Consider the following 23,789-nt stretch of genomic DNA (forward strand, 5'->3'; position numbering starts at 1 on the left):
CGTCTAAGTGTCCGTCGGTTGAAGGAAGCACAGGCTAGACAAGCTGATACGTCGTGGTCTGGGCCTAAGCAAGGAAGGCAGTAAGAGTGGAAATCCTTATGAGGTATTTGTTTCCCACAAGTTAAACAATTATTTACTTTGTCTGACATCGGCTGAGGCAAGAAAGAGTCCCCAACGGGGTACTTAGCTTTTTAGAAGTCTTCGGTAGTAGAAATCTCTGGATCTGACCGACCGGCACTTGCGAACAGCTTCTGCTTCGGGCACCGCGCGGCAAGAAAGACTGAGGAAAATGGCGTCGGCTGATGCCTTTATACCCAATAAACAGCAGCTATGACGTCGGGTGAAGTGCGACATCAGCCAAGGCCAGACCCAGACTTTGGAATCTGGCCGACTGAAGGGCTGCCTGAGGCAGGACAACCCATATGTTAGGACTGTAGATGCATCCTTGAAGGACATCCTTTTCCATTTGTCCAAATAAGCCTTCCTGGTGCTTGGCCTCCTGATTTCCAGAATAACATCCAGAACTGCTTGTGAAAGAGGAGCTGGTTGGATGCTTAGATGATTTGCCATGCAGCCAGATTTTAAGTTTTGAGCTGGCTGTGAAGAATCTGATTGCTTTGTTGTGTGAGCAAATGGGGGATTTGAGGCAATATCCATGGTGGGCTGTGGGCCATATTTTTCAATAGCGGATACCAGTGCTGGCATGGCCAGTCTGGGGCTATGAGAATCAGTCGTGGTCTCTCCTTTTTGACTTTCAAAAGAACCTTTGTGATGAGAGGCAATGGAGGGAAGGCATATACTGTCAGGTTTTTCCAACTGAAAGAGACAGCGTCCACTTTCCAAGCTTGAAGGTGAAATGTCCTTGTACAAAATTTTGTCAGTTGATAGTTTTGAGGACTGGCAAACAGGTCTATGTCTGGAAGGCCCCATTTTTGAGTTAACATTGCAAATATTTGTGGATCTAGTTTCCACTCGTGGGGATCCTTGATGTTTCTTCTGAGGTCATCTGCCAATGTGTTCTTCTGTCCTGGCAGGAATTGAGCTTGTAACTGGACTTGGTAGGCCAGAGCTGTGTTCCATAAGGTCATTGCTTGCCTGCATAGAGGGTAAGAATGTGTACCCCCTTGTTTGTTTATGTACCACATTACTGTGGTGTTGTCCGTCTTTATTGCAAGTTGTCCTGGATGTAATAGATCCTTTTAGGCTGTCGGAGCTTTCTGTACAGCTAGCATCTCTTTTTGATTTATGTGCAGATTTCTTTAATATGCAGTCCATAGGCCTTGAATGCATTGTCCTGCCATGTGTGCCCCCCCAGGCGTAGTCTGAAGCATCTGTTGTGATAGTTTGCCTGGCTGGGGCAAGGTGAAAGGCTGACCCTTGTTGAGGTGACATGCCTGTGACCACCATAGAAATTCCTGTTGTAGGCAGGGAATGAGAGATATCATTGTGTCCAAGCTGTGGCTGTGTTGAGACCATACGCTTTTTAGGTACCACTGTAATTTCCTCATATGCAGCTTTGCAAATGGTATTATTAGTATGCAAGATGCCATGAAGCCCAAAGCCTGCAGAATTTTTCTTGCAGTTAATTGGGTCTTTGTTGCCATTGTCCTGAAATATTGAGTCAGTTGTAGTTGCTTGTCTGGCGTAAGATAAGCCTTCTGGGCCGTTGTATTCAAGCTGGCACCCAGGAATGTCATTTTTTGTGAGGGTACTAGTTTTGACTTCTTTTCGTTTACTGTGTACCCCAGGCAGTTTAGTAGATGCTTTACAAAGGCCAGATGATGTAAGAGAATGTCTTTGCTTTCTGCTTGGATGAGGCAGTCATCCAGGTATGGATATATTTGAATTCCTCTTTGTCTGCAGTATGCAATTACTGGTGCCAAGAATTTTGTGAAAAGTCTGGGGGCAGTAGATAAGCCAAAGGGCAGTGCAGAGAATTGGTAATGGGTTGAACCTGCAATGAAACGGAGGTATCTTCTGCAACTTTGTCTGATAGGGACATGCAGGTATGCCTCCTTGAGGTCCAACGTTACTAGCCATGCTTCCTTGCCCAACATGGGAAGTAGCTGCTGTAGCGTTAGCATCTTGAATTTGGGTACTTGTAAGTGTTTAGAATTGAAAGGTCCAGAATTGGTCTCCAGGCATTGTCCTTTCTGGGCACTAGAAAGAGTCTTGAATAAAATCCTTGGCCTTGTTCTTGAGTAGGTACCAGTTGAATGGCTGTCATGTCCATGAGAGCTGTAATTTGCTTTTGTGCCTCTGCCCACTGATTTTGTGGCAGGTTTGGCATTCCTCTTTTCATTGGCAAGGTGTGAAAGTGGAATCGGTATCCTCGTAAAATTATGTCTAGGACCCATTTGTCCTTTGTGACAATGTGCCAGTTGTCTGCAAAAAGTGCGAGTCCCCCCCCAAGGGGGCTGCCAAGAGAGTATTGCTTGGTTGGATGAGGTGCAAGTCATTGAATTTGCCTTCTGGTGGTTTGAGACCTGCCTTCTCCTCCCATCTGTGTTGTAGAGCCCCATTGGCGAGGTTTATACTGGGTTAGTGGTTGTCCTCTGCCCCTTGGGCGTCTGTATTTACCCCTCTGTAGTCTGTCAGTGGCTGGAAAGGACCAATTTTTTGTTGGCCAGTTTCTGCTGAAGCGAGGGGGTTGTACTTGTAGGAAATCTTTGCTGTCTGCATAGATTTTGCCTTATCTTCCATTTTCTTTAAAACTTCTTCTGCTTTAACTCCAAAAAGAACATCCTGCTGTAAGGGAGCATCCAGTAGTTTTGCTTTAACCTGATCAGGCAGGGTTTGTTCCTTTAACCAAGCATGCCTACATATAACAGACCCAGTGACAGCTGCTCTGCAGGAGGCCTTCAAAGAATCAAACCCACATTGTAAGGTATGTTTGCCCATCTGCTCAGTGGCATGCAACAGATCCTGTACTTCTTTCAATTCAGATTGTTGAGGGAGAGAGGTTATTCTATGCTTTAACTGAGAGATTAGAAATTGCTGATACTTAAGCATGTGAAATTGACAATTCAGTGCCCTCATAGCTAGTGTGGCTGAGGTGTAAACCTTTTTCCCCCACCTGTCTAGTGCTCTGGAATCCCTCTCAGAAGGTACTGGGTTTTTAGCCATAGAAGCCTTAGCCCCCTTGGGACCCTGTGAGATAGTCTCTGGGTCAGCTACAGGGCTTTTGTAAAGAAATTTGTGGGAATGAGGCACTCTATAGTATCTGTCAGGCTTAGCCGGAGCAGGAGGTAGAGAGTCTGGGTTGAAACTGGATTCTAAATAGACATCATCCACAATGTCCAAAACTGGTGGGATGGCAAGTGGTCTGTGTTGGGGGAGTAAAAGAAACTCTCTGAGCCTTTTCTTGGAATCAGAGTAGTCCTGACCTTCCCAGTGAAAATCTTCCCTCATAATGTGTAAAGTTTCCCCAAAGGAGTAGTCTTCAGGAGGAGAAGCTGAGGGAATAGAGTCCTCAGAATCTTCATAAGGAGAGAAGGAGTAGTCTTGGTCCTCAGAAGAGTCTGAAGAAATGGACATTTGCTCAGAGGATGCATAATCTTCCTCTTGTCTAAGCCTTTTGTCAGGAGGGGGTTGGGAACCCCTGATTAAAGAAATCAAATCTTCAGCCATTTTGAGCATCTGTTTCTTAGGCATGGGGCCTTGAACAGGAGACTGAAGTGCAGTCCTTTTAGATTTAGGAGTCTTTGACTTAGAAAACGTTTTAATGGTGAGAGTCGTCGCTCTGAAAACGCCTTCAGAAACCGATGGCGTTTCTGTAGCACTGACGTCTTTTGTAGCAAAGTCGTCGGAAGGGCCTGAAGTAAAAGGCTGCGTCGGCCTGGTACATTTGATCAAAATTTCCGTAGCGGTCTCGGGTTCCAGATCTGCAGTAGTCAGGGGCTGCGTCGGAGCCACACTGAGGACCGGATCAGCCGAGGCCTTGGAATCTGGCTTAGGCCTGGGCTGTCTGTCCTTATCCCTGCATTTTTTTGTGCACGCCGGTAGTCGGTTGCTCCGACGGCATGGTGTAGTTAAATTTCCTACCGAAGTAGTGTCGTGCGAAATCAAAGCGCCTTTTAATAGTACGCTTATTAAACCTAGCACAAAACCGACAAGTAGTGACATCGTGGTCTGGGCCTAGGCAAGGTATGCAATAAGAATGAAAATCCTTATGAGGTATTTGCGTCCCACAAGAAATACAATTGTTAACTTTTTCTGACATCGGTCTGAGGCAAGAAAAGTTTTCCCAACGGGGTACTTAGCTTTATAGAAGACTTCGGTCTGAAATTCGAATTCGAAAATCTCAGGAGTCGGCCGACCGGCACTTGCGAACTGCTTCTGCTTCGGGCACCGCGCGGCAAGAAAGACTGAAGAAAATGGCGTTGGTTGCATTATATATACCCCTGGCGCACTGACGTCAGGGAAGAGGCGACAGCAACCGACGCCGGACCAAGACTTTGGAATTCCAGATCTGCAGTAGTCAGGGGCTGCGTCGGAGCCACTGAGGACCGGAGACCTGCAGAGGAAGCACAGAAAACGAGATCTGGAGATTAGAGGGCAGCAGAGCATTGTGGGAGAGGGAGGAGCCAGAGCCTTGGATCCATCTGTTGAATGTTGCCAGCTCGGATCTGATGTCAGATCCTTTGACCCTGTGGTGATGAATGAAGACATGGATAACATCAGGTCAAACTAAAGATGCAAGTGGAAAGGTACTTCACCAAGGAATAATGGAAAAACATCTGCATGGCTCCCAAGCACGCAAAACAGAAAAAAAAATCTTGAAGGTTTTGCTTGAAAATTTGTTTTCTCAGATAGACATTAAATGCTGGAGGTGTGATGGAAAACAGAGAGGTAACTGGGAATGTAATATATCATGAGATTTTAAAAATTCTCTAAAAGGTGTTTTGTCAAAAATAACAGGGTAGTAAATCATTGTGATGAAGGAAATTATTACTTTGAGCTGGGCCAAAGACAAAAGCCTAAACATAGTAAGGCCTAAGTTTAATGCTACTGGCTGCAAGAAAAAAAAATTACTAGAAAATGGAAATCAAAATGTAACTGAAGTACTGAATATTGTAAAAAGGAGATACAAACGAAAAGTGGGGTCCACAGAAAAAGGAAAGAGCAAATTACATAAAAGTAAATGAAATCTGTGGGAACAATGCATGCACAATGATTTTCAGGAGGAGTGAGGTTTAAAGGAAGGAAGGAACTGAACAAAATTTATGTAATGTTGAAGTGAATGACAATTGCTAAAAATGAAACATACTGTGCATGAAAAATTGATATTACAGCTTATTTTACATTAATGTTTGTGTACCCATGTCACTGTTTAAGCTGTAATTTAATAATGGTTATAAAAATGCAGGCACAAATACTTAAGGTACTCCTGAATAAAAAAGGGGATGGAAGTGGGGAGAGAGAGTGAAATGCACCTTGTTCCTACTGAGCTGAGGTCGCCAGTCATATCCCAAAAGCTCCAGATTTTATCCTGTCTTGGGCCATCAGAGGCAAAGGTAGGAAATCACTGAATATTAAGGTGATGGCCTACCCTATTAAAAAGAATATGTTAAAATAGCACAGGAGGTACAACAGATGTGATTACAGATGTGGAGATACAAGCAAGCAAGGAGCTGCATTGATACTTTCATAAGCTTAGTAGATAAATGTAAAATACAAAGCAATTATACATTTAACTTTTTTTAACAACATACAAATATACTGAGATGGTCTGAAATTAGAATAAAATGGGTATAAATGTAATTCTTAACCATACAAGGTGCAATGAAAACATTCTGTAGCTTAAATGCCACTGGCTCCCTATAATCATTCTAGGCAGTTAAGCTAAAATAAATTGCATGATAAAGTTTGCCTATATGGTGCTTTACTTGCAACATAACCGATTTATGGTACTCACGTCTTTGGGAGTAGGTACTTCCAGTTTTGTTTCTTCTGGAGCTTTAATGACGACAACAATCTGTTCATGTAATGCTTCAATACCACGAATATCATGATATGTTACATAAGCTAATGTAAGCATTTGTCAAGGATTGTACTACCAATAAACGGAGGACAATGACACTCTTGCAATTTTTAACATTTACTCCAACTTCCTCAATTTACAGTAACAAGACATCCCCCACAAACACACAATAAAAAATTCCAGCTGTTCCGCTCTAGTAAAACTTTCATGTGCCTGCTCCATGAAATCAATCATTACTATTTCACTTAATCAATCTTCTTTGCTTAAAAGTTATTCAAAGACTCCAATACTTTATTATCTACTGTTATTCTCCCCAAAGCAGATACGCACATTCTCCTTTCAGTCTTTTATTTTTTGTAAGCATTAAGCAGCGTGCTAAGATACCCAACAATAACCCCAAGAAGAGCTCAAAGGATTACTGCTTGTGTTCTTCTGTCCTTTATCTACTGTATGCTGCATGTTCTGAGCACCTCCTTGGCCATTTTTTTGCACTGTAGGCTGCCACCTGTGTGTCTTTCTGCACATAAGGTTCCCAGAAAAAGGATACAACACTTATGGGTGCACAACAACCACAGAGTCAACGCCTCTGAACCAAATGTCAATGCACACACTACAAACTCCAGTTATTGTCAAATACTGCTCAGCATGGTCTACCCTCCTTTACCTAATCCAAAACTATCTTCTGTTTCCCCATCATTCCTACCAATGTCTGGCATATCCAGTAGCTTTCAGTGTGAAAACAGCTAGAGGAAGTACAGTTGTGAACACTTACAATAAATGTAGATGTTCGAGTGTATTCACTGTTGCAGTCAACACATTTGGGTTATCATTCGGCCTGATTAACAAAGTCTTGGGTCCTGCGTTGGTTGCTGTCCCATCTTCCATGACGTCAGGTAGTCAGGGGTATAAAGCATGCAGCCGACACCATTACATCAGTTTTTCTTGCCCCAGATGTCAGGTGCCTCCATAATGGGAAGCAAATCTAAATATATCTATATCTATACATATCTATATATATATATATATATATATATATATATAGGGTAACTAGGACTGCAACGGTGAATATACTCGAACATCTACATTTATGGTAAGTGTACACAACTGTACTATGTTCTTCGTGTTTCACTGTTGCAGTCATCACATTTGGGTAGATTCCCAAAGCTAAGGATGGGAGGAGGAAATTAGATAGCATTAGGACAAGCTAGAAGGCCCTGCAAGACTGCAGTGACAAAGCCAGCTCTGGATTTAGAGAAAATTGGCAAACGGTAATGCTTGGTGAAGGTATGTACAGAACTCCAGTTAGCAGCTTCTAGGATGTCCCTGGTAGGGACACCTCTGAGAAAGGCTGTAGAGGTAGATGCAGCCCTGGTTGAATGTGGTCTAATCCCCTGTGGGATAGGCTTTCCATTGTGCTTATAGCAGAAATGAATGCAATGGGCTATCCATTTAGAAATGGTTTGCTTTGAGATAGCCTTCCCCTCTGCCCCTGCAGCAAATGCAACCAGCAGTTGTTCAGATTTCCTGAGAGGTTTAGTCCTGTCCAAATAAAGTCTAAGTTGTCTGTGCACATCTAAGGAGTGCAGAATTCACTCCCCTTTGTTCTGTGGATTAGAAAAGAAGGTTGGCAAATGAATAGAGTGATTAAGGACCACACTGGATACCACCTTGATTGGTCCTGAGGGACACCCTATCCGCATGAAAAATGATGAAAGGTTCCACTGCTATGAGGGCCTGCAATTCAGACACCCTTCTAGCTGAAGTGATGGCTAAAAGGAAGGCTGTTTTCCAAGAAAGGAATTTCAACTCTGCATTTTGCAGCTGGCTAAAAAGGAGGTAGAGTGAGTTTTTCCAATACAAAGTTAAGGTCCCAGGCTGGAGTAGGGGCTCTCCTGGATGGTCTTAAGTTTTTGGCCCCTCTGAGGAACTGCTTCAGCAGTGGATGAGAGAAGAGGTGTGGTTCTGTGTTGTAATGAACTGAAATGGCGGAGGCATGAATTTTGATGGAGGAAAAGGAAAGGCCCTTGTGCAGCATCTCAGTTAAGTATTGAAGAACCTGAGGTAAATTGGGCGCTGTTGTGCCCATCCCCTGAGTTTGGTTCCAGGAACAGAATCTTTTCCATTTTTCAGCATAGGATTTTCTAGTACTAGGCCTCCTTGCCTCCTGAATGACATCCAACACTTGCTTACTGAGGGATGGTAACAGAGAGATCAGGTAATTAGTCAGGCTGCCAGGTTCAGGGTTTGAAGCTGCGGGTGCAGAATCTGGCTCTCCTACTGTAACAGCAGGACAGAGGTCTGAGACAGGTGCCATGATGCCAACACTGCACAAAAGGGGGTACCAGTGTTGGTGTGGCCAGTCTGGTGCAATCAGTATCGTCCCTGGTTTGTCCTGTTTGATCTTTAATAGTACCTTGGAGAGGAGAGGAGAGGAGAGGAAAGGCAGAGGGGGAAGGCATAAACTGACAGTTTTTTTTCCAGGTGAAGGGCAGGGCATCCACTTTCCAAGCTTGTTTGTGGGGAGTCCTTGTGCAGAATTGTTTCAATTGGTAGTTCTGGGAGGAGGCAAACAGGTCTATATCTGGGCTCCCCCATTTATTTCTCAACATGATGAATATCTTTGGCTCCAGTTTCCACTCGTGTGTGTCCATGGGATTTCTGCTTAGTTCATCTGCCAGTGTGTTTAGCTTTCCTGGCAGGAATTGAGCCTGTAGGTGCACTTGGTAGCTCAAGGCTGTGTTTCACAGAACCATGGCTAGTCTTCAGAGAGGGTATGAGTGGGTTCCCCCCTGCTTGTTTATGTACCACATAACAGTGGTGTTGTCCGTCTTTACCATCAATTGTCCTGGAAGGATGTGGTCTTTGAAGGCCGTCAGAGCATTCTGTACAGCTAACATTTCTTTCCGACTGATGTGCAGGTGCATTTGACTTGGGTTCCATTTGCTCTGAATGTACTTCCCTGCCAAGTGAGCCCCCCATGCATAGTCCGATGAGTCTGTTGTTAGGGTTTGGGCGGCAGGGAGTAGAGTGAATGGCAATCCCTTGTTTTGGTGACAGGTGTCTGCCCACCAAAGGAACTCTATCTGTAGACAAGGAATGATAGGAAGCATTGCTTCTAGATCCTGAGAATGTTGACACCATAGGCTTTTTAGATAACATTGCAGTTTCCTCATAAGTAGTCTTGTATATGGGATTAGTAGAATGCAGGAGGTCATGAACCCCAGGGCTTGCAGTACTTTTCTTGAAGATCGCTGGGTCTTTGTGGCCAGTAGTTTGAAGTAGGCTGTCAAATGAACTTGTTTTTCTGGTGTGAGAAAAGCCATCGGGGAGTTGTGTTCAAGCTTGCTTCCAGGAACACAATTTGTTGGCAGGGTACGAGATGTGATTTCTTTTTGTTTATAGTGTACCCCAAGGAAGTTAGCAATTTCTGTACAAACGCCAGATGATTCAATAGTATGTCCTGGTTTTCTACCCGAATTAGACAATCGTCCAGGTAAGGATATATTTGGATATTTCTTTGCCTGCAAAATGCAATGACTGGAGCTAGGCACTTTGTGAATACCCTGGGTGCAGTAGATAAGACAAAGGGCAATGCAGAGAACTGATAATGCATGTGGCCTGCTTTGAAGCAGCGGTATCTTCTGCAGGATTCCCTTATTGGGATGTGCAGGTAAGCTTCTTTTAAATCCAGTGTTGCCATCCAGGCATCTTTGCCTAGCATAGGAAGCAGTTGGTGAAGAGTTAACATCTTGAATTTTGGAATCACCAAAAATGTGTTTAGGATAGAGGTCCATGTACAGGACGCCAGGAGTTGTCTTTTCTGGACACCAGGAGAACTCTTGAGTAGAAACCTTGTCCCCTGTTCCTCTTCTGGAACAGGTCGAATAGCCCTGTTGCTTAAGAGAGTGAGAATTTGCTTTTGAGCCTCCGCCCACTGATTTGGGGGTAGGTCTGACCAACCGTTTGGAGTTGGTAAGGAGTGAAAGTGGAATCTGTAACCTTGGGAAACTATATTTAAAACCAATTTGTCCTGGATAATGAGTTCCCAATTTTTTGCCTGCAGGGCAATCTATCCCCCTAAGGGAACAGTCAGTTGTGCAGGGCTTGGAAGAGTTAAAGTTAAGTCATTGAGACAGTTTACCATAGGGGGGATCTTACCACTCCCTGCTTTGGAAGTGGGAGCCCCCCCACTGCTTAGCCCTGTGAGTAACTTGGGACTGAAGCCTGGGTGTTGTGCTGGTTCTGGGTTTGGACTGAGAAGGCCTAAGAGGCAAGAAAGGACCAATTTTTAGAGGGCCAATGCCTGCTAAATCTGGGAGGCTGTACTTGCAGGAAATGTTTAACAGTTTGCATAGATTTAGCTTTGTTCTCCATCTTTTTAAGTACTACTTCTGCTTTGTTGCCAAACAGGCGGTCTTGGTTTAAGGGAGCATCCAGCAATTTAGCTTTAACATGATCTGGCAAAGATTGCTCCTTAAGCCAAGCATGCCTTCTAAGTACAGACCCAGTGACAGCAGCCCTGCAAGATGCCTCAAGTGAATCAAAACCACATTGATAAGTATGTTTTCCAACTTGTTCAGCAGAATGCATTAAATCCTGTAAATCTTTATTTTCAGCACAGTCAGGAGTCAAAATCGATATCTGTTTAAGCAATCCAATAATATGCTGCTGATACTTTAACATATGAAACTGGCAGTTTAAGGCCCTAATGGCCAAGGTTGCAGAAGTGTATACCTTCTTACCCCCATCTATCCAGTGCCCTGGAATCTCTATTAGAGGGGGTAGGATTTTTGGCAGTAGTAGCTTTAATGCCCTTGGGTCCCTGTGAAACAGTCTCAGGATCCGCAGTAGGATTTTTAAAAAGGAACTTGTGAGAGTCAGGAACCCTGTAATATCTATCAGGTTTTCTGGCAGCAGGAGGTAAAGAGTCAGGGGGCCAAGCTAGATTCTGAAAAGGCATCATCAACAATGTCCAGTACAGGGAGGATAGCTAAAGGCCTGTGTTGGAGCAGGAGTAAGAAATCCCTAAGCCACTTTTTAGAGTCAGAGCAATCCTGGCTTTCCCAGTGAAAATGCTCCCCAAGAGTATGCAAGGTTTCACCAAAAGAGAAAAAGTACAGTTGTGTACACTTACCATAAATGTAGACGTTCGAATGTATTCACTGCTGCAGTAATTGCATTTGGTTATCTGCTTGCAGGTAGCCCTCAGTTGGCCTGATTAACAAAGTCTTGGGTCCTGCGTCGGTTGCTGTCCCTTTTTCCATGACGTCAGGTCGTCAGGGGTATAAAACATGCAGCCGACGCCATTACATCAGTTTTTGTGGACCCAGATGTCAGGTGCCCCCCCAATGGGGAGCAATTAAATATAAAAGTACAATGAAATACCTCCAACAAAAAAGCAAATACACCAAAAAGGCTTTTAAGCATAGTAAAGGAAAGTACAGGTATAGCAAAAAGAAGTTAGGGGGCTGGAGGGAGGGTAACCAGGACTGCAACAGTGAATACACCCAAACATCTACATTTATGGTAAGTGTACACAACTGTACTACATTTTTTGTGTTTCACTGTTGCAGTCACTACATTTGGGTAGATTCCCAAGGCTGTGGTTGGGAGGAGGAATTTAGATAGCATTAGGACCAACTATAAGTCCCTGCAAGACTGCAGTGGCAAAGCCAGCTCTGGATTTAGAGAAAACTGGCAAATGGTAATGCTTGGTGAAAGTATGTACAGAACTCCAGGTAGCAGCTTCTAGGATGTCCCTGGTAGGGACGCCTCTGAGAAAGGCTGTAGAGGTAGATGCAGCCCTGGTGGAGTGAGGTCTGATCCCATGGGGGATAGGTGTTCCATGGTGCTTATAGTAGAAATAAATGCAATGGCCTATCCATTTAGAAATAGTTTGCTTTGAAACAGCCTTCTCCTTTGCCCCTGCAGCAAATGCTACCCGCAGTTGTTCAGATTTCCTTTGAGGTTTAGCCCTGTCCAAGTAGAATCTGAGTTGCCTGTGCACATCTAAGGAATGCAATATCCATTCTCCTTTGTTCTGTGGATTGGGAAAGAAGGTTGGAAAATGAATGGACTGATTAAGAGCCACGTTGGATACCACCTTGGGCATGAAGGATGGATTGGTTCTGAGGGACACCCTGTCCGCATCAAAGATGATGAAAGGCTCCACTGCCATAAGGGCCTGTAATTCAGATACCCTTCTAGTTGAAGTGATTGCTAAAAGGAAAGCTGTTTTCCAAGAAAGAAATTTTAGGTCTGCAGTAGCAGCTGGTTCGAAAGGAGGTAGAGTGAGTTTCTCCAAAACAAAGTTAAGGTCCCAGGCTGGGGTTGGAGCTCTCCTGGGTGGTCTTACATTTGTGGCCCCTCTAAGGAACTGCTTTAGCAGTGGATGAGAGAAGGGGGGGGGGGTTCTGTGTTATAATGAGCTGAAATGGCTGAGGCATGGATTTTGATGGAGAAAAAAGACAGGCCCTTGTGAAGCATCTCAGTTAAGTATTGCAAAATCTGTGGTAAATTGGGGTCTGCTGTGCTCATCCCCTGAGATTGGTTCCAGGCACAGAATCTTTTCCATTTTTCAGCATAGGATTTTCTGGTGCTAGGCCTCCTTGCCTCTAAAATGATATCCATCACAGGTTTACTGAGGGATGGTAAAGGAGAGATTATGTAATTAGCCAGGCTGCAAGGTTAAGTGTTAGAAGCCGAGGGTGCAGAATTTGGTTCTCCTGTTGAGACAACAGGGAAGGAATCTGAGGCAGGTGCCATGGGGATAACCGTGACATACTGCTCAAGAGGGGGTACCAGTGTTGGCGCAGCCAGTCTGGAGCAATCAAAATCATCCTTGGTTTGTCCCGTTTGATTTTTAGTAATACTTTGGAGAGCAGAGGCAGAAGGGGGAAGGCATAGACTGAAAGGTTTTTCCAGCTGAAGGACAGAGCATCCACTTTCCAAGCATGTTTGTGGGGAGTCCTTGTGCAAAACTTGTCCAATTGGTAGTTCTGGGGAAGAGGCAAACAGATCTATATCTGGGTTCCCCCATTTGCTTGTCAACATGTTGAAAATGCTTGGTTCCAGTTTCCACTCATGCGAGTCCATAAGGTTTCTGCTTAGTCCGTCTGCCAGTGTATTTTAACTTTCCTGGCAGGAATTGAGCTTGTAGGTGCACTTGGTAGCTCAAGGGTGTGTTCCACAATACCATGGCTAGTCCATGGGGGGGGGGGATGTGTGCCCCCCTGCTTCTTTATATACCACATAACAGTGGTGCTGTCCATGTTTACCATTAGTTTTCCTGGAAGAATGTGGCCCTTGAAGGCTGTCAGAGCATTCTTTTTGATTGACATGCAGGTGCATTTGACTTGGGTTCCATTTGCCCTGAATGCACTTCCCTGCCAGGTGAGCCCCCCATGCATAGTTTAATGCATCTGGTTCTAGGATTTGGGTGGCAGGGGGTGGTGTGAAAGGTAGCCCCTTGTTTTGGTGGCAGGCCTCTGCCCACCAAAGAAACTCTAGGCATATGCAAGGTATGATAGGAATCATTGCTTCTAGATCCTGAGAATGTTGACACCATAGGCTTTTTAGATACCACTGTAGTTTCCTCATATGCAGTCTTGCAGATGGAATTAGAAGAATGCAGGAGGCCATGAACCCCAAGGCTTGCAGTACTTGTCTTGCAGACAGCAGGGTCTTTGTGGCCACTTGTTTGAAGTAGGTTGTGAAAAGAAGTTGTTTCTCTGGTGTGAGGTAGGCCATCTGGGAAGTTGTATTCAAGCTTACTCCCCGGTATACAATTTGTTCGCAGGGTGCCAGGTGTATTTCTTTTCGTTTATGGTGTATCCCAAATAAGTTAGAACCCTTTGTACAAAGGCCAGATGATTCAAAAGTATGTCCTGGCTTTCTGCCTGAATTAGACAATCATCCAGGTATGGGTATATTTGAATATTTCTTTGCCTGAAAAATGCAATAACTGGAGCTAGGCACTTTGTGTATAACCTGGGCGCAGTAGATAAGTCAAAGGGCAGTGCAGAGAACTGATAGTGCGCGTAGCCTGCTTTGAAGCGTAGGTATCTTCTGCAAGATTCTCTGATTGGGATGTGCAGGTATGCTTCTTTTAAATCTAGTGCTGCCAACCAGGCATCTTTGCCTAGCATAGGAAGTAATTGTTGAAGAGTCAGCATCTTGAATTTTGGAATCTCCAGAAAAGTGTTTAGAGTAGACATGTCCAGGATAGGACGCCATGAATTGTCTTTTCTGGGTACCAGGAAAAGTCTTGAGTAGAATCCTTGTCCTTTTTCCTCTTCTGGTACCAGTTGAATAACTCCCATGCTTAAGAGAGAAGGTACTTGTTTTTGGGCCTCTGCCCACTGATTTGGGGGTAGGTCCAGCCACCCGCTTGGTGTTGGCAACGTACGGAAGTGAAATCTGTATCACTGGGACACTATATTTAAAATCCATTTGTCCTGGGTAATGGGTTACCAGTTCTTTGCATGAAGAGCAATCTTACCCCCCAAAGGGGCAGCCAATTGCTAAGTGCTTGGAAATTTTAAAAGGAATTCATTGGGACGGTTAACCATAGGGGCGGGGAGTCTTATTACTCCCAGCTTTGGAAGTGGAGGCCCCCCACTACATAGTCCTGTGTGTCCCCTGGGATTGAAAAGTACAGTTTTGTACCTACCATAAATGTAGATGTTCGAAGATCCACATTGCTGCAGTCCTAACACTTGGGTAGTCCGCTGTCCCAGTCGGCCCGAATACCAAAGTATATGGCTGACGTCGGTCAAGGCGCATTAGTCTGACGTCAGGACATCAGGGTACAAATGCGCATGACCGACGTCATATCCTCAGTCTTTTCTTGCCCCAGATGTCAGAAGACCCTAAAAAGATAAGGCTAAAACCAAAAACACCACACACTCCTGCACCAAATATATATACAATATATACAAATTAACAAGAGTATAACCTCACCCACACAACCCCCTAAACACAGAGGGAAGGAGGGTGGACTGCAGCAATGTGGATCTTGAACATCTACATTTATGGTAGGTACAAAACTGTACTATGTTCTTCATACCACATTGCTGCAGTCCTAACACTTGGGTAGAATCCCAAAGCAGAGGTAAGGGAGGCTGGCAAATCATAAGGAAGCAGGAGCTGACAACATGCCCTGCAAAATAGCCGTGGCAAAACCAGCCCTAGATTTAGAGTAGAGAGGAAGGTGGTAATGCTTAGAGAAAGTATGCACTGAACTCCAAGTAGCTGCCTCCAAAATATCCTTAGTTGCCACCCCCCTAAGAAATGCTGTTGAAGTGGCAGTAGCCCTAGTGGAATGAGGCCTAATCCCAGCTGGAATCTCCTTACCATGATGGGAATAACAAAATGCAATGCAAAACCCAATCCACTTAGAAATAGTTTGTTTTGACACAGGCTTGCCCTGAGAACTCAAAGCAAAAGAAACAAACAACTGCTGAGACTGCCTAAAATCCTTAGTCCTGCTTAAATAATAACGCAACTGCCTGTGTACATCTAAAGTGTGCAAAATCTTTTCCCCCTTATTTTGGGGATCTGCATAATAGGTAGGCAAATGAATAGTTTGGTTTAAAGCCACACTAGAAACCACTTTAGGCATAAAGGAAGGATTAGTACGTAAAGATACCCTATCCTTATGAAAAATCAGGAAAGGCTCAACTGCCATAAGGGCCTGCAATTCAGACACCCTTCTTGCAGATGTAATGGCTAACAAAAAAGCAGTCTTCCATGACAAATATTTCAATTCAGCAGTAGCTGCAGGCTCAAAAGGTTGTAGAGTGAGTTTCTCCAACACAAAATTGAGGTCCCAAGCAGGAGCAGGAGCTCTAATGGGGGTCTTATATTCTTTGCCCTCTAAGAAATTGCTTGAACAAAGGATGAGAAAACAATGGTGGGTCACAATCATAGTGAGCTGAAATTGCTGCAGCATGAATCTTAATGGAAGAGAAAGACAAACCTTTGTCCAATAACTCAGTAAGATATTGAAGAGCCACACTCAAATTTGGCTCAGAAACATCCAAATCCTTTGCTGCACACCAAAATAAAAATCTCTTCCATGTTCCTGCGTACACTTTCCTTGTACTAGGTCTTCTGGCTTCCATAATCACATTCAAAACTTGTTGAGGAAGCTGAGACCTGCCATGGTTCAAAACAGAATATGCCAGGCTGTTAGATGAAGAGAGTGAAGCTTGACATTGAGCAGATGCCCGTCCTTCTGAGATAATAGGTGTGGAAACAAAGGTAAGGGCCATGGAGGCTTCCTTACCAGACTCCTCAGCAATGGGTACCAGTGCTGCCGAGGCCAATCTGGAGCTATTAAAATCATCCTTGGTTTGTCTTGTCTGACCTTTAGAAGTACCTTTGGGAGGAGAGGCAGAGGTGGAAAGGCATACACATGAAGATTTTTCCAACTGAAAGAAAGAGCATCCACTTTCCAGGCTGTGTGATGAAACCTTTTCGTGCAAAACTTTGGCAGCTGGTGGTTTAGTGGAGAAGCGAACAGATCTATGTCTGGAGTTCCCCATGACACTGTCAATGTCTGAAATACATGAAGATCCAGTTTCCACTGTGGGGATCCATGATTTGCCTGCTTAACACATCTGCTAAGGAGTTCTGTGCTCCTGGCAGAAACCTTGCTTGAAGATTCAGCTGCAAGCTTAACGCAGTCTCCCACAAAATCATTGCTTGCCTGCATAGAGGATAAGAATGTGTTCCCTTGTTTGTTGATGTACCACATGACAGTTGTGTTGTCTGTTAGAATCAACACCTGCCCTGGAAGAAGTAAATCCTTGAAAGCCAGTAATGCAAACTGGACTGCTAACATCTCCTTCATGTTGATATGTAGATGCTGCAGTCTGGCAGGCCACTTGTCTTGTATCCACTTTCCATTCAGATGAGCTCCCCAAGCTGTGTCTGAGGCATCTGTCGTTAGAATCTGACTCGCCTCTGGCTGGGTCACAGAGAGTCCCTTGTTTAGGTGACATTCCTGAGCCCACCACAAAAATTCCTTTTGAATGCAAGGTATTATTTGAATGACAGTGTCCAAATCCTGGCAGTGCTGTGTCCATACATTTTGAGATACCATTGTAGCTTCCTCATATGCAGTTTGGCATTGGGAAGTACCAGAATACAAGATGCCATGAACCCTAAGGCTTGAAGGACTGTCCTTGCAGTCAGCCCGGACTGATGAGATAGTTGATGGAAGTAAAGAGAAAGATTCTTTTGTTTGTCCGGGGTTAAAAAGGCCATCTGGGTTGCTGTATTCAGTCTCACACCCAGAAAGCACATGTCTTGAGAGGGTACTAGACTGGACTTTATTTCGAGCACAGAATACCCTAGGCATCTTAGCACTGCTATCACATATTCCAAATGCTGAAGAAGCACGTCCCTTCCTTGAGCCAGAATCAGGCAATCGTCCAAATAAGGATAGATTTGTATTCCTTTTAGCCTGAAGAAAGCTATCACTGGAGCCAGAACCTTTGTGAATACTCTGGGCAGTAGATAAGCCAAAGGGCAATGCAGAGAACTGATAATGAGAATTCCAGCTCAAACGCAGATATTTCCTGCAAATTAGTCTGATAGGAACATGAAGGTAAGCTTCCTTGAGATCCAAAGTTACCATCCAGTGATCTTTGCCCAGCAGAGGTAAAAGCTGTTGTAACGTCAACATTTTGAACTTGGGAATGTCCAGATAAGTGTTGAGGATAGACAGATCCAAAATTGGTCTCCAAGTGTTCCCTTTTGGTACTAGGAACAGGCAAGAATAAAATCCTAGGCCCCTTTCTGGCACAGGAACCGGCTGAATGGCCCCTATTTGGAGCAACAGAGAAATTTGCTTGTGAGCCTCTTTCCTTTGTTGAGGAGGAATGTCTGGCATGCCTTTGAAAGGAGGCAAGGTATGGAAATAAAACCTGTAACCGTGGTGAATGATATCCAATACCCATCTGTCTTGGGTAATTAAACTCCAGTTTTCTTTGAAAAGTGCCAACCTTCCTCCCAAAGGTGCTGCCAGACGAGAAGATTCTGGCAGCTGAAAAGGCAGGTCATTGTGTCTGTTTACGAAAGGACTGACCCCTGCCCTCACCAGAAGACTGAGCAGGTGAACTCCTGTTCTAGGCCTAAAAGACCCCTGAGCTCTGCCTCTACCACGTCTAGACCTACCCCTAGACTGGGAATCATAAGCAGGATATGTCCACCCCTTGGAAGGCCAATTTCTACTAAACTTGGAGGCTGAACCTGCAAAAATCTTTAACAGTCTGCATAGACTTAGCCTTGTCTTCCATTTTCTTTAGAACTGCTTCCACAGGCGAACCAAACAACACATCAGATTGTAAAGGAGCATCTAAAATCCTTGTTTTCACATGCTCAGCTAAATTCTGATCCCTCAACCAGGCGTGCCTGCGAAGAACCGAACCAGTGGCAGCCACCTCAAGAGGCCTGCACAGCATCAAAACCACATTGCAAAGAATGCTTACCCACCTGTTCAGAAACATGAACTAAATCCTGCAACTCTTTACACTCAATACCTTCCGCCAAAGCATCTACCTTAGACTTTAATTGTGAAAGGAGATAATTTTGGTATTTCAACATGTGAAACTGGCAATTCAAAGCTCTCATGGCCAAAGTGGAAGAAGTATACACTTTCTTTCCCCATCTATCCAAAGCCCTAGCCTCTTTATCTGGAGGAACAGGATTTTTAACAACAGAAGCCTTAACACCTTTAGGCCCCTGTGAAACAGTTTCTGGGTCTGCCCTAGGACTCTTAAAAGATACTTATGAGCTTCAGGCACCCTATAATATCTATCCGGTTTAACTGGAGCAGGAGGCAAAGAGTCAGGGTTCAGAGAAGCCTCTGCAAAACATCCACAACCACAACTAGAAGAGGAGTTAGAGCTAAAGGCCAATGCAAGGGTAGATACAAAAATACCCTAAGCCTTTTCCTGGAATCAGAGAAATCCTGACCTTCCCATTTAAAATGCTCCCTCATGGAATGAAGAGTCTCTGAAAATGAAAAATCCTCAGGAGGAGAAGCAGAAGGAGTAGAATCATCTACATCAGAATCAGAGTAAGGGGAATACTCCTGCAAATCTTCAGCAAGACTCAGAAGCATCCGAACACTGCTCAAAACTCCCAAGCTCAGGTTCCACCCTAGGCCTCTTATCAGGAGGGGGCATAGAACCTCTAATCATTGTAATCAAATTTTCTGCCATCTTAAGCGTATGCTTCTTAGGTACAGACCCTGAAGAACTAGGGGTAACTCCTGAAACAAAACCTGGCCTGCCCCTGGGAGAAGCCTTGGAAACAGCAGGAGGGCCTAACCACCTTAGGAAGGGAGGGAAGAACAGCTACCTGAGAAGCCCCTTCCGCCTGGCCTACCTCCTGAGAGGTCACATCTTGCAGTAATAAAGTCTCTCCCTGGGATTCCAAAGAAATTTCTGGCTGAACCCTGGCTCCACCGAGCCCTCTAAAGAACCGGCGTCCGGACGGACGGTTCTTCCAGCCTAGGCTTTGCTGTTTTGTCCTTGCGCTTTTTGGAAGCGGGCCGGAGCATCCGACGGCATTTTATAATTACACGCTTCCCAAAACTAACCTGGCACAATCTAATCTTCTCTTTATAGTGCGTCTGTTAAATCTAGCACAAGAGCGACAGCCAACAACGGCGTGCTCAGGCCCTAAGGAAGGTATACACAAGGTATGGTAATCCCTATGAGGTATCTGTTTCCCACAAGAAATACAGTTATTCACTTTTTCTGACATCCGTAAAATACTGAGGCAAGAAAAACAAAATAATCCACGGGTACTTAGCCAACTTGATTCGGTCTGAAACTCCGACTTGAAAATCTCAGAACGCCAACCTGCACTTGCAAAACTGCTTCTGCATCGGACCATGCGGCAAAAAAGACTGAGGATATGACGTCGGTCATGCGCATTTGTACTCTGACGTCCTGACGTCAGACTAATGCGCCTTGACCGACGTCAGCCATATACTTTGGTATTCGGGCCGACTGGGACAGCGGACTACCCAAGTGTTAGGACTGCAGCAATGTGGTATGAAGAACATCCTGGGGTTTTTGCTGTGTTTGGGTTTGGCTTGAGAAGACCTGGAAGGGGCTGGAAAGGACCAATTCTTAGAAGGCCAGTGCCTACTAAATCTAGGAGGCTGAACTTGTAAGAAATCTTTAACAGTTCGCATAGATTTAGCTTTAGATTCCATCTTATTAAGAACTTCCTCAGCCTTGTTGCCAAACAAGTGGTCCTGATTTAAGGGAGCATCCATCAATTTAGCTTTAACATAATCAGGCAAAGATTGCTCCTTAAGCCAAGCATCCCTTCTGAGCACAGACCCAGTAACAGCGGCCCTGCAAGAGGCCTCTAATAAATCAAAACCACATTGCAAAGTATGTTTTCCAACTTGTTCAGCACAATGCATTAAATCCTGTAATTCTTTATTTTCCACACAGTCAGGAATCAACATCATTTTCTGTTTAAGCAATCCAATAACATGTTGCTGATACTTTAACATATGAAACTGGCAGTTTAAAGCCCTAATGGCCAAGGTTGCAGAAGTGTAAACCTTCTTACCCCATCTATCCAGTGAACTGGAGTCTCTATCAGAAGGGGTAGGATTTTTAGCAGTAGAAGCCTTAATGCCCTTGGGCCCCGGTGAAATAGTCTCTGGATCTGCAATAGGAGTTTTAAAAAGAAACTTGTTTGACTCAGGAACCCTGTAGTATCTGTCTGGTTTTCTGGGAGCAGGAGGCAAGGAATCAGGGGCCAAACTAGATTCCGAAAAAACATCATCAACAATGTCTAGTACAGGAGGAATAGCTAAAGGCCTATGCTGAGGTAGGAGTAAGAAATCCCTAAGCCTCTTTTTTAAATCAGAAAAAATCCTGGCTTTCCCAGTGGAAATGCTCCCTTAGAGTATGTAAGTTTTCCCCAAAAGAAAAATCCTATGGAGAGGAAGCAGAGGAAATGGAGTCGTCTGCATCAGAATCCTCATAAATAGATAAAGGCAAATCCAGATCATCACAAGAATCAGAAAAAAACAGAATCCTGTTCAGAAGATTCATAAATCACTTCAGTCCTAGGCCTATTAGAAAGGGGGGGGGGGTTGGCTACTCCTGATTAGAGTTATAGATCTTCAGCCATTCTTATCATTTGTTTTTTAGGCATAGAGGCCTGAGCATGTGGCCTGGGCGTCGTTTTTTTTAGGCATGGTTCGAGATTTAGGCCTAAGAGAAGAAGGAGGCATTGGTTTAATATGCAAGTCCTTAGGACTGAATACACCCTCAGAAGCCGGTGCCTGCACAGCGGCTCCGGACCCATCCAAGGTAGAGACATCCGTGGGTTCCATAATTGAAGCATCTCGCAGCATACCTAACTCTAAATGGGTCTCAGTAGAGGACTGATAATCAGAAGTAGCGGGTATCAGGGACTGCGAAAGCACCTCACTGAGTAGCGGCAAACTGGCGACTGGCTTAGGAGAAGCGTCGTTGGCAGTTTTGGACCTCGGCGGCCTGTCTCTGCCTTTATCTTTGCGTTTTTTCAGAATCCCGGTAGTTGGATAGCTAACCAATGACATTTCTGGATAATTAAACCGAGAACCAAAATATTTAGAGGCGAAAATATACAGACGACGGATAGTGCGCTGATTAAATAAAGCACAAAACCGACAAGGTACGTCGTGGCCAGGGCCTAGGCAAGGAATACAGTACAAATGAAAATCTTTATGAGGTATTTGTTTTCCACAAGTAATGCAATTATTAACTTTTACTGACATCGGTTTAGAGCAAAAAAAAGTTTCCCCAATGGGGTACTTAGCTTTAGTTGAAGACTTCGGTTCTGAAACTCGAAAAATAAACTTTCAGGAGTCGGCCGACCGGCACTTGCGAACTGCTTCTGCTTTGGGCACCACACGGCAAGAAAGACTGATGTAATGGCATCAGCTGCATGTTTTACACCCCTGACGGCCTGACGTCATGGTAAAAGGGACAGCAACTGACGCAGGACCCAAGACTTTGTTAATCAGGCCGACTGAGGGCAACCCAAATGTAATGACTGCAACAGTGAAACACGAAGAACATCCTCTGGAAGGGAAGCAAAGGGAATAGAGTCCACTGCATCAGAATCCTCATAGGTAGATAAGGGTAAATCCTGGTCATCAGATGAAACAGAAATTTTAGAACCCTGATCAGAAGAATCATAAGCAAACTCAGTCCTACGTCGCTTACAGGGGGAAGGCTGGCTTCCCCTGATTACAGTAATAAGGTCGTCTGCCATTCTTATTTGTTTTTTAGGCATAGAGGCCTGAACATGTGGTCTGGGCGCCAGTTTTCTAGGCATGGATCGTGTTTTAGGCCTTGAAGAAGAAGATGGCGTTGGTTTAATATGCAAGTCAGTAGGCCTGACTACACCCTCAAAAGCCAGTGCCTGCACAGCGGCTGCGGACCCATCCAAGGTAGAGACATCCGCAGGTTCCACAGTTGAAGCATCTCGCGGTACACCGGACTCCGAATGGGTCTCAGTAGAGGCCTGCGAATCTGAAGTAGTGAGTATCAGAGGCTGCGAAAGCGCCTCACTGAGTACCGGCGAACTGGCGACTAACTTAGGAGAAGCGTCGTCGGCAGCTTTGGACCTATGCGGTCTGTCTCTATCTTTATCTTTGCATTTTTTCAGAATGTCAGTAGTCGGGTGGCTTACCGAAGCCATATCTGGATAATTGAACCGAGTACCAAAATATTTAGATACGTAAATATACCGATGACGAATAGTTCATTGTTTAAATAAGGCACAAATCTGACAGCGAGGTACGTTGTTATGAGGGCCTAGACAAGGAATCCAGTACAAATGAAAATCTTTGAGGTATTTGCTTTCCACAAGAAATACAATTATTGACTTTTACTGACATCGGTTTAGAGCAAGAAAAAGTTTCCCCAATGGGGTACTGAGCTTAGTTGAAGACTTCAGTTCTGAAACTCAAAAACGAAAATTTCAGGAGTCGGCTGACCAGCACTTGTGAACTGCTTCTGGCAGTGCACAGCAAGAAAGACTGTTGTAATGGTGTCAGCTGCATGCTTTATACCTCTGACTACCTAACGTCATGGAAGATGGGACAGCAACAGACGCAGGACCAAAGACATTGTTAATCAGGGCTACTGCAAGCAGATAACCCAAATGTGATGACTGCAACAGTGAAACATGAACATCTATGATTTCCCTTCAGAGTATAAACATGGCGTTTGATCAGGTCACGGCATTACTACTTCAATTCTCCACTCATAACTGGCATTTCTAAGGCAATGGATGAGGGACAGTTATTAGGGTACTTTTGCCTTGCCTTCATGAACTAAATAACCGTAATCACAACACAAGTACATTGTAATGATTCTCCAGTTACCAGGTAGGTGGGACCTTTAAATTAAAACTTGGCTATCCCCTTTCACCCCCACTCTCTGTTAATTTAGCCATTTTGAGGACTGTGCCCAAAGGCCCTTACTACAAATATTTGCTAATACAGTCACTTAATTCTTTTACTTGTCTGTTCACAGAAGAGTTGCTCAGAAGCCCCTTTATGGGATCCTTTGTAGCACAGCACTACCAGGGCCTGTCCTGCCCTAGACTGTGCATCCAACTTCAAATTTTCTTAAACATCTTTATTAAAACATATCGGCACACATACATTAAAAAGATAAACCATAACATTTTACATTGTTCTTTTCATACAGTGAACATACACATTTTCTTTTTTAAAAAGATTCACTCACTCTACTACTGCTCAATC

At 44.4% G+C, this 23,789-nt stretch overlaps 1 protein-coding gene across 2 annotated transcripts in view; it reads right to left on the reverse strand.

The window, feature by feature from the left end:
• The window catches only part of E2F6 (E2F transcription factor 6), a 338,395-nt gene that overhangs the window by 186,619 nt on the left and 127,987 nt on the right, over positions 1 to 23,789 (reverse strand). For both annotated transcript variants that reach the window (XM_044079134.1, XM_044079140.1), the window contains exon 4: positions 5,918 to 6,032. In XM_044079134.1, coding sequence (XP_043935069.1) covers positions 5,918 to 6,032 — 115 coding nt within the window. The remainder of the gene's footprint in view (positions 1 to 5,917; positions 6,033 to 23,789) is intronic.

This window comes from Protopterus annectens, chromosome 1.part1 (genome assembly GCF_019279795.1).
Source record: "Protopterus annectens isolate FY-2018-M chromosome 1.part1, PAN1.0, whole genome shotgun sequence".
In the NCBI taxonomy this organism is placed as follows: domain Eukaryota; kingdom Metazoa; phylum Chordata; order Ceratodontiformes; family Protopteridae; genus Protopterus; species Protopterus annectens.